We start from the raw sequence: 11,121 nt of genomic DNA on the forward strand, positions 1-11,121 counted from the left end.
GCCTCACCGCGGACCCCTGTGATAGCGGCCGGAGGGCGCCAGTGGAGCCAGGCCGGCGCGTGGGGCGGAAATGGGCAACCCGAGCCCACGGGTCCCTGGCCACCTGGTTTCACAAGCGCTGGGTTTGCTTGGTTTCTCAACTTCCCTCCCTATTTCATTTTGTCTTGTTTTTACACTGAATTCTGTTTCTGAGCGTGCTGGGTGGGCAGTTCAGATGTCGCACTCGCTGTCGCTAGACGTAATGGAGATGGCCGAAGTGGCTGCCTTGCTGGATAGGCTGGCGGCCGGGCTGGCGGCGGCGCCCAGCACCTCGGGCGTGCCCTCTTCCTCAGCCCTTAGAGCCCGCCCGGACCCCTGCGACAGGACCTGCTGCTGGAGTCTACAGAAAGGAAAGGGATACCAGTCACAGCGCGTAACACAGCCGCCCATTGCCCCCCCCTCCCCCCGGGTCTGCATCCCTTAAGCCCAGCGGCCACGGATCTCCCACAGACCCGGGCAGTTTAAGTGGGACAAGTGAGGCAACAGGACAGGCCGGAGTCTGCGGCCGCCTCCCCAAGTAGCCCTGCGGTTTTCTCATCCTTCTTCCGAATCCTTTCTCGGCTCCCCATCTGAGATGCTGGGCTCACAGGATCATTCGCGGTTGTTTGTCACCTTTGGGAGATTTACAGTACTGTCAAGATAAATGAGCTGTGGGTGACAAGGACGTATCGGGCTCCTGGATTGGGATCCCCCTTCCCAGCGGGCGCCTGCTCCCGGCGCTCGCTCGTGTCAGTGCCCTCGGGGCCGGATCAGACCAAAGCTAAAAGCAAAAAGGGCTGCCTGAGGACTGCACGGAACGTTTGGGCCTGGGGGGGTGAGGCTGGGTTCCTTGCCGCAATGTTTAGCTAATTTAGATCCCCACTCTGCGGAACGGAAAGCCTCAGCTGACTAGTTTGCTGTTTTGAGGCAAGGTTATCCACGCGTGGAAAAAAACAGAACTCACTTCCATCCAGAAGTCCATCGAAAACTGTTTTCGTTAGAGGAGAATTCATCTGGGCTTTTAAAATGACGACAGTGACCTGCCATATCTCTAATAAGCCAGGCTTTACTTATTAGGAGCCTGGGCCCAGGTTGACAAGAATTAGCCTCGGGGTCCCTAATTATTGCTGGGGTTTTAATTTTATTTCTTTCTCCTTCCCAATGCAGCCTTGGTTTGGTGACTGGAACTAGCAGGTGAAGCAACCCCCAGGCACCGAGAACGAGAGAGAGTATGGAGAACCAAGAGCCCTGAAGGAAACCTTCCCCCTCCTCTCCACCCAGGATCCCAGAACGCAGTGGGCTTGTAACTGAAGACAGACTGAATTCTCAACTCCTGGGGATCCAAGTCGCCCGGCCCCCGGGGTAAGAGCGCCCGGGGTGCCTTGGCCCGCCCCACCCGGCTGAGCAGCGCAAGGCGTGTAGGCCTCTAGGTACCAACCTGTTCTTGGCCGCAGCCGCCCGGTCCCTTTGTCGGCGGTTTTTGAACCAGTTGCCCACCTGTGTAGGGGTCAGTCCGGTTGCCTGGGCGAGCTCACGCTTTTTGCTGGGGTTGGGGTATGGGTCCTGCAGGTACCATTCTCGTAGCAGATGCCGCGTGCGCTCCTTGAAACAGTGTGTCTTCTGTTCGCCGTCCCAAATTGTGCGCGGCAGCGGGAACTTCTTTCTCACACGGTACTTGTCCACCGGCCCCAGGGGCCGTCCACGCAGCTTCTCGGCCTCCTGGTAATGCGCTTCTAGCCACAGCGCCTGCAGCTTGGCATGCGACTCCTTGGTGAACTTGTGGTTTTCCAGAATATGGTAGAGCTCGCGGTAGTTGCCACCATGAAAGGCCACGATGGCTCGCGCGCGCAGCACCGATTCATTCTTGTTGAGGGCCTCGCAGGCCGCAGGGGCCACGGGCAGCGACCAGAGGAAGCGACCCAGGCGCTCAACGTCGCCGCTCTCCTCCAGAGTCTCGCATACCCCGGCCACTTGCTGGGGACTGAAATTCAAGATGGGCAGCTGGAACATCGAGGCAGTGCCGACTGCAATGGGGACGCTGAGCGCGGAGCGGGACGCGCAGCAGATGCCCGCGGGCCTGGCCGGGTGCGCCAGGCTCTCCTCCGTGAAGCGGCTTAGGGCAGCAGGGACGCACTGCCCCGCCAGCTGCGGCGGCTCAACGGCTGGGAGCGAGCGAGCGGGAGGGATTGGAGGAGGTGCCGGCCCCGCAGCCTAGGTTCGGCTCGGCTCGGTTAGGGCACGCAGGCCGGCGAACTGGCGCCGCTACTAGAATGGGCGGATTGGCGGCGCGGGCGCCATGGAGACCCCCTGTCAGTCACCGGCCCTCTCTGCCAATCAAGACTGCGACCAGCGCGCCCGGGTCATTTCAGCACCTCCCCGCTCTCGACAGCGCCCGCCGTTCCCCCGTGGACATTTCCTCGGTATTTTACAGAATCTGGAGGAGGAAAAGACTGGAGAATGGCTAGGAGAAAAAGAGAGGCAAGAACAGCAGCGTTTCAACTCCTTCCTCCAGCCTTTTTCTTCCATCCCCAACCCCCTTGCCAAAAGAGGCAGTAGTGCTACAGGAATCCACTTTGGAGTGATGCGCTGCCTGGGTCAAGAGGTCTCCAGAGGACAATGAGGACTGGGCCAAATTGAAATCCTCCGAGAATTCGCCAAGTGTAATTGTAATGAAACAGAAAACTTTGGGGGGGGCGCACGGATGGGGAGGGAGGAAAGTAGAATACTTCATTTTTTTCCTCCAGCACCTATCCCGCATGCCTTTCCCCCTTTTCCAGCTGCCAAAGCAGCCGAGTGGGAAGTGAGTCTGAAGCAGAAGGAACAGGACCAGGGATCTGTTAAGAGGTCAGTTCGAGCTATTCCCAACACCTTTGAAAGCCTTCTGAAATAATTTTAAATACCAACTAGAACAAATCCCATACCTGATAACACAGGTGTTGACCATGAAGTTAGACACTCAGGAAAAGCGGCGCTGCACCCCCTCCCAAAGTTTATACTTTTCATTCTCCTCTCCCCAGTTTAATGGACTTGAACAAATGTGCAGCATAGCCACATCTAGAGTGAGAAGTCACTGGTAGGTCAGGACAGCAACTTAAAAGCTTATTTCAAACATCTTTTTTAAAATATTGATTTGCTCTTCTTGCAGGCTGATTTTGCCCTACCCTGTGTTGGAACATTTAATTCTTGAGCTGGGGATAGAAACTCTAACCTTGGCCTTTTTGCCCCAAAGACACTCAGTACAAGTAAAATAGAGAAGGGGGAACCTCAGCAATGGGAATGGGGGCAGAAAGCACTTTCTAAGCTGCTGAGCATTGACCTCCCCTGCAGAGAGGAAGGGCTTTCTTGGCAGCTCTGCCTTTAGCGCCAACAGATTGAATTGGCAACTTTTATTGATTACCAATTGACATCCACATCATACCATTTTCTGAGGTCTCTGTCAAAAGAAACTACGATCTCACCTGACCCTTTGATAGGGGCTTGCTTGTTTAGTTGGAAGAAAATAATTGGGAGAGCGGATTCCAAAGAAAATGGCTGAAAAAGCATCTTTGTAGATCCATCCCTAAAGGAATCAGATAGGAATGTTCACCACAGATCTGGACTGGGCCCAGTGTCTTTTCTTTAGTATCAAGTACAATTTGTATGCGGCTTCTACAGCTCTGGTAAATCAGAAGGCGGATAGATAGCACAGATGGTTGGAGGTGTCGGGTCAGATTATGCTATGCCTGAGTGCAGGGCAAAGCTCGTTCTGACGGAAAACCCTGATATTATTTTCACAGATCTTCGCAGTTCACTCGGAAAAAAATAGCTGAGGTGGGGGGTGGGATCTGCAACCATTTACATCATTTCTGTGAGACTGCCAGCTGCCTCCACGGAGAGGCTTTCTTTTCTAAGAGTTCATTTTTTTTTTTTTTTTTTGAAATGCGACAAGGCAGGGGCAAAATAAAGAGGGCGGTGAGGATAATGTCAAAGCACAAATCTTCTCTAGCTTGGGGTGATTTATGAATCCCCTTGACGAACAACTTTTAGTGAGAAACATCGCACACAAAGTGCCCCAAATACGCAGTGTAGAAAACCTGGCGGGCTATGGGGATCGGGCAGGGGTGAAGCAGAAGGGGGAAGGCTCTGTTCTCCGTCCCCGCACCTTTGGTCAGGGAAGGAAAGTATCCCCTTGCTGGGGATGTCCCCCCCCATCCCCTTAGCAGAATGGCCTCAAGCTCTCCTTCTGTCCGGAAGAAGCCGCAAGTCTGGGAGACCCCACAACCCCAGAGCCCAGAGAGGACCCCAACACCTGCATCTAGCCACTGGAGGTGAGAAGTTGCCCGTACCTCATGGGACTGTGCCTCTCCGCCCTTTTGCTAAACAGTTTGAAAACTGTGAATTCAGGGAAGACTGGGTTTTAACCCTTAGTTTTTGTGAGCAAAGTCGTGTTAATTTTTCAAGTCTACCTTCCTTATCCAGGAAATGAGAATATCCCATTTTTTCGATAATAGTTCTGCAAATATTAGAGAAGAGGGCACGTTGGCTTCTGCGTGTTTGGGGCTCTCAGGCAACTGGGGCCCAAATCCTGGCTTGGCTGCACCTTGGAAGGGAGGCTAAAGGGCTCTGGTTAGGGGCAGCAGAGTCTTAGTTCTGCCAGACGCTGTATTTGGACCCCAGGTGTGCAGAGGTCTGAGAAGTGTCTAGAGCACCGGGTCTACTATCAGAAAATCCTGTCTTTGTTCTCACAGGGGACTTGGTTTAATTTTATTAACTCGAAGGAAATAAACCACCCCTGAGAAACTTAGGATCACATTTTCATTCGTCACCTTCACAAACAGAATAAATGCATGCCTGCCCCTGCCCCTCACCCATCCCTGGGAAGGAGAGAAGCTCCCCTGGGTTCCTTAGAAATAACCCCATTGTGGACAAGGCGGTGATCCCCATCCCACCCTTAAAGTGCAAGGTGAAAGCTGGACCTTCGGGTTGACTTTTCTTAATTTTACAGAAGGATAGATTTTTACTAGTTTTGAAACTTTGCACCACCCGTGCGGGCAACCATCTTCTTGCCACCCCCAACTTTATTTTTCTTTTGTGTTTGACCAGGAAACCTAGAAAGCTCAGCGGCTCAGTCCTTGGCCTGGTTTGTAGCTTTCTATGGTTGGTCTGCAGCTAGTAGATTGGGGAGGCCTTGGGCAGGCAAATGCTTGATACTCACTGGGAATCCAAGGATGTCTATTCTGCTCTCTGCAGACTCAGTTTTACTTTACCAGGGAAAAAATATGGAGAAAAATTCTGTAGAAGGCAATGCCCTGGGGAAATTCTGGGTTTAATTATTCAGTGAGGGAGCAGCAGAGCAAAGTGCCCCTCCACCCCTCCTGGAAGTTGTGAGGTTCATACCAGAAATCTTCAGAGTGGGGTTTCTTGTGCTTATCGATGTCACCCCTCATTTTGTCCTTTCTGATTTTTAGAGTAGAGTAACTGGAGCCCCAGTTACACTTTGCTGAATGATTTGCCAGTGGATTGCGCTGCTTAGAGGTCAATACAGTCTTACCTCAAGACTCCAGTCTCTTGTTTTGTTTTGTCTTGTCCTGTCTTTGACTTTTCCTAAATCAAACACCTGTAAAATAAATGATATATGTTTGTTTTCTTTCCTACATAATTTCAGTCAGGGATTTTAAGAACGTAGTAATTGAGTGCATCTGAATTCCCTGATAAAGACGTATCTGCTGCATGTGAGAGTCATAGACTGGAAGACAATGAGGTCCTAGTCTTTTGTGTAAGTACATTTTGACATTTGGGAGAGAGATCTTGGTTTCCCTTTCCTGGGCCTCAAAGTTGTGTGTTGCTAGTGGATGAGAATAACATAAAAAAAGATCTAGAAATTAAAAAAAAAGTTTTACTGTCTTTGAATTTACAGTATTACAATTTTACACTCTCAAACATTTATTCATAAGTTTAGTATTCTTTCAGGTGATACCATATACATAAATATAGATATATATTTATGTATTTGGTGGTCTAAATTTTTAGATTATGGAATTAATTCAATATCCTAGTTTTAAGATGCTGACTGTCCTAATAAGCTCCCAAGGTATATTATTCTATTTCATGCATTTTCCCCCAGTATGTACCTTGAAACAAAGAACAGAGATGCCTCTTTATTGTGTATTCCTGAGAACAAACACCATTTGTCGATCTACACATATTTTATAGATTTCCTGGCACTGTGAAATTAACTGGCAAAAAATATTATAATTCAAATGTTCTAATTTTAAGAGATTAGAATATTTTTGTTGTTACTTGCTAAATTATTCACCAGTTATTTTTTAAATGATTCAAAATTGTTTATGTTGTTAAGTGGAGAAAATTTGTGTAAAGCTTAAGTGTGGGAAAATGTACCATTTGAAAGTAATGATTAAGTAGCAGTAATTTTTTTTTAAATGTTAGGCTGACTATACAACTCTGTTTTGACCTCTAGCTTGTGGTTAATCCTAGGCATTTGAATGAGAATTTGTATTTAAACCAAAGAGTATATTATAAGTCATACTCTTTGTTTAAACTACAGTCTTAAATTCACTTTTCTCTTTTTTCTGCTTCTGTGGCATGATTCTAAATCTGCACAGGGCTAATTATACCACAGCATAACTTGCTTAGGGCTATTCCACTGTGGGTTCTTGTATGAAGGATTAATGCTTAAAAATGTAACCAGCATGTCACTTATAAACATTTTATTATCAGTAATTAAACATTAGTTGAATGACTGGAAGAAGGATTAATTCATAGTTCTCTACTGGAACTTTATTTTTTTCCACCAGCAGATTATTTTTGGCCATTTTCAAATCCAAGATCAAAGTATCTTTCTAAAATATACATAGAAATCTTAAAATTTAATGAAGTGAAAGAGTGTAAGTTTTTTTAAGCCCTTTAGGATGAGCCAAACAGTATTCATGTTAAATTATGTGTGTGTCACGTGTATGTATTAATTACATGTATTTTATGTGTAAATAATAATTTCCTTCCAATACTGTAAAATCAAATAGAGGTATTAGCCTCTAATAAAAACCTAAAATTTCCTGGTAATCCAGTTGGTTAGCATAAAATAGTTTTAAAATATTGTGTTATAAAAATAAATAAGTACTGCATTACAAAAAAATACATTTACATGACCTCTTATCTTTCAAAGCAGCAAATCTCAACAGAGAGCAATTTTACTCCCCCTTTCAGGGGACATTTAGCAATGACTGAAGATACTTTTGGTTGTCACAACTAGTCTCTAATGGGTCGATGCCAGAGATGCTGCTAAACTCTTACAATGGACAGAACAGTCCCCCAAAACAGAATGTCAATAGCACCACTGTTGAGAAACTGCTTCAAAGAATCTCAAAATAATCATCAAGGCATAGACATACAAAACATGCTAAAATTCTGTTTATTCTGGAGTTGAAGCACTTTGCAAGGAATCAGTGCCCTTTTAATTTCACCATAGGTCTAGTCCACACCAATAAAATCTGTCCCTAAGAGCTGACTATAATTTTATTTCTTCTTAAAATTTACTGTAAATGATACTTATGGTGACTGAATACTTATACATTTAGAAATATCTCTGGAAAAGGTGGAGTTTTGTTTCTATCATGTTGGAATTTATATTGTTTGAGTAATTGGTGGGATATGCAACAGTGGTTGAAAGTTATTCCTCAGCCTTTCTCTATTTTACAAATGAATAAAATATGAAAACAAAAGAGGCTAGTGATTACTTATGTTGCACAATGATTAGTGGCAGAGATAGATTTAAAACACAGATTCAAACCTCTATCCATTATATACCTTACTTTCCCTACCCAAGGAAGATGGTATAAATGCAGTTGAGTTTGAGCCCAGAGGATCTGAATCACACATGAATATTTATTGGTGGCTGCCATGTGTGAGGTCTTAGTCTGTTTCCTGTTGCTGTGACTTTCAGAGGTTGGTGCACTCTAGTTCGTGGCTCTCAGAGATATTTAAACCATTCTGGGTCTTGTCAAGTTTTGTACCCTTGCAAGCCATTAAAAGGCCTAGAATTTCAAATGTGACTTTGGGACTTCTCTGAGGGGGTGGGAATGTTGGAGTCTGAGTTTAATTGAAGACCTTTCTCTGAGTCATCATGCTGTATACTATGGGAAAATGGGACTGAATCCAGCCTCTTGGGGAGGAGAGATAGGAGTTGAGGTGCTGGAAGGCTCGGTTTAAGTAAAAAAAAAAAATCTGAACTCTTTTGTCAGGTTTTTCAAAAGAATAACAGTGATGCTCACTAGCATTTCTATAATTAACAAGCTGTCAACATTTCTATTACAACCACAGAAGTCTATTACAGACCACAGAATTGTGATAAATGTTTCTTTAGGTTTGAAATGTTAGCCTTCATCTTCTTTTCAGCCTGAGGGCAATTTTTGAAACCAATTTTGTTTCAATCATTTTGGATCAGTTGTGTGGTAATTTTGGAAGTGCAGATGCTCTAGGCCCACCTATTGAAATAAAGATTTTTAAATGGAAACACAGAGAGGAGTCTGCTTAAGCCCCAGTGGGGACCAGCTGCAAAGCTCTGGTAGGGAATTATACAGGCAGACAGTGGGAATAGATTTAGAAAAAAAATTAAGGGACAGAGAAATGTGTGTGTGTTTCCTTTAACAGCACATTTTTTTTTCAGATCCTTCAAACTATGGAATTTTAATTCTCTGCTTTTTCTGTTTTGTATTCTGTCTGTTATTACTTTATTATTCTTGGGTTTTGGTGAAATTAGTGTAAGAAAATTTGACATTACAGCTATTAAAATTTGAGGCTGAAGTGACTTTTTGGAATTTTAGTATTTAATTTTTACCCTTCATTTAATTAAATTTTCTTCCTATTCCTCTCATCTCTTTTATGCTTACCTACCTTTTTATCCTTACCTATCCTTTTTGGGGACTCTGAAAGTTTGTACTAGCCAATGATTGTAGTTCTCTGTAGTGTAATGATTTGTATTTATTTTCTCTCTTTTCTGTTTGTACCCATTCCATGACCCCTTCCTTCTGCTTCCCATTCTCCATTGCCAAATACCTCCTCACTAAACTAAGCCTTTTTAAAATTGTGAGATAGACAAAGTGCTTACTCTTGTAGATGGGGAATGGGAGTGGTTCTCAGAGAAGAGGGGTATAGTGTCACTATAGTGATGTTTCAGGGAAGTGATGCTTCTCAAGCTAAACTTTGTGTAAGTAGATAAAATAGAAGGAATAGCAAGGACTCTAAATAATTTAACTTTATATCATTACACTAACCACATGATATTAAGCTGCAGTTTCTTTATTGGATTATGCGTGACTATTCCTTGCTTAGTGCCTGGCTTATAGTAAATTTACAAGTATTAGTTCCCTTCTTGTGGAAAACCATCCAGTTAATCTGTTAGTTTGACCCTTTATGTTTAGTGATGGCTCAATTTCCATCTTGTCCTCTGTCTCATAATCCTTTGGTGTTCTGCTAAGTTCTTTTGAAACTTTCCAAGGAATAAATTATTTTAAAGTAGACTTCCCTGTTCTGTGGACCACTATTTTTGCAATAGGTTAGTCTAAAGAAGTCAGTTGATAGTTACATTAAATTTCCCAAATGCTCACTATATTAGTTTCTAATAGCTGCTGTAACAAATTATCACAAACTGGGTAGCTTTAAACAACAGAAATGTATTCTCTCACGGCTCTGGAGGCCATAATTCTGAATCAACATGCAGTGCTCCCTTCAGAGGCTCTAGGGAAGAATGAGTTTCTTGCCTCTTCCAGCTTCTGATGGCTTGCTGGCATTTCTCAGTTTGTAGCCACATTTCTCCAATCTTTGCTTACTTCACACCACATCTTTTCCTCTCCTTTCCTCTTTTTCCCTGAACCCCTGCAATCTTTTAAAATAAATTCCAATGTTGTTAACAAACAGCTATATTATTTTCAGTTATATAATATAGTGATTCAACAGTCCTATACATTACTCAGTGCTCATTAAGATAAGTGTACTCTTAATTCCCTTCACCTATTTCATTCTCCCCACCCCCCACCTCCCCTCTGGTAACCCTCTATTTGTTCTCTATACTTAAAAGTCTGGTTTTTGAAGTGTTTCTTTTTTATTCATTTGTTTCTTAAATTCCATGTATGAGTGAAATCATATGACATTTGCCTTTCTCTAACTTATCTCACTTACCATTAAACTCTCTAACTCCATTCATGTTGTTGCAAATGGCAAGATTTCATTCTCTTTTATGGCTGAGTAATATTCCATGGTACATATGTGCCACATCTTCTTTATCCATTTATCCATTAATGGACATTTGGGCTGCTTCCATAATTTGGCTATTGTAGATAATGCTGCATCCTTCCCTCCTGTCTTGCTCTTACTCTCACTATCTCTGTGAAAACTCCTTTGGCTTATATTTTGTAAATGCATGTGATTGCTTTTAGGGCCTACCTGTTTAATCCAGGATAAGCTCCTCTTCTCAAGATCCTTAACTTAATCATATTTTTTTTGCCATATAAAGTGATATTCACAGATTCTAGGGGTTAGGAAGCTTTTCTTCTGAGCCTACCACACCCACTTATATGACAAATGTGCTAGTCTCAAATGTCTCTTGGAAGAAAAGTAAGAGAATAGGGCATTATAAGTAGTCTGCAAGTAAGAAAATAACCTTTTGGCTTTGTTATTATAAATTACAGACTTTTAACCTCATCGTTATTCAGAGTTAAGATCGGCAAGATCCTAAATAAAGGAGAATGGTCATTAATTTCTTTATTTTCATATTAAGTTTTCTTTTAAAGCTTCCCTTACAACAATAACTGAATTAAACAATTAAAGTAGTAGATTGATCTTATGTGGTAAGATAAAAAAGAAGACTCTATCTCTCTGCATGTGTTTATTATAAAAATAAAACATATTATGGTATTAGGTTGAAGTACAATTCACAGATATGAGAAGACATTTACAGTTTATTTGTAGTTTTCTTTTTTTTAAATTTTTATTTATTTATGATAGGCACACAGTGAGAGAGAGAGAGGCAGAGACACAGGCAGACGGAGAAGCAGGCTCCATGCACCGGGAGCCCGATGTGGGACTCAATCCCGGGACTCCAGGATCACT

At 43.6% G+C, this 11,121-nt stretch overlaps 1 protein-coding gene across 1 annotated transcript; it reads right to left on the reverse strand.

Moving 5' to 3' along the window:
- Positions 1-210: 210 nt before the first annotated feature.
- Positions 211-2,106, reverse strand: SIX6 (SIX homeobox 6). The gene is made up of 2 exons (XM_055304530.1): positions 1,457-2,106; positions 211-379 (listed from the first exon to the last, which is right to left on the reverse strand). Exons 1-2 carry the CDS (start codon positions 2,026-2,028, stop codon positions 211-213), a joined length of 741 nt encoding a protein of 246 aa, XP_055160505.1. The 5' UTR covers positions 2,029-2,106.
- Positions 2,107-11,121: the final 9,015 nt, after the last annotated feature.

This window comes from Nyctereutes procyonoides, unplaced genomic scaffold (assembly GCF_905146905.1).
Source record: "Nyctereutes procyonoides isolate TBG_1078 unplaced genomic scaffold, NYPRO_anot_genome, whole genome shotgun sequence".
NCBI lineage: Eukaryota > Metazoa > Chordata > Mammalia > Carnivora > Canidae > Nyctereutes > Nyctereutes procyonoides.

What these genes read in the sequence shown, in the direction of transcription:
- SIX6 (XM_055304530.1), bottom strand. Translation starts at nt 2,028, where the DNA reads ATGTTCCAGCTGCCCATCTTGAATTTCAGTCCCCAGCAAGTGGCCGGG. An exon ending in GCGGCTGCGGCCAAGAACAG is followed by an intron (nt 380 to 1,456) that starts GTTGGTACCTAG and finishes TCCTTTCTGTAG; the next exon opens with ACTCCAGCAGCAGGTCCTGT.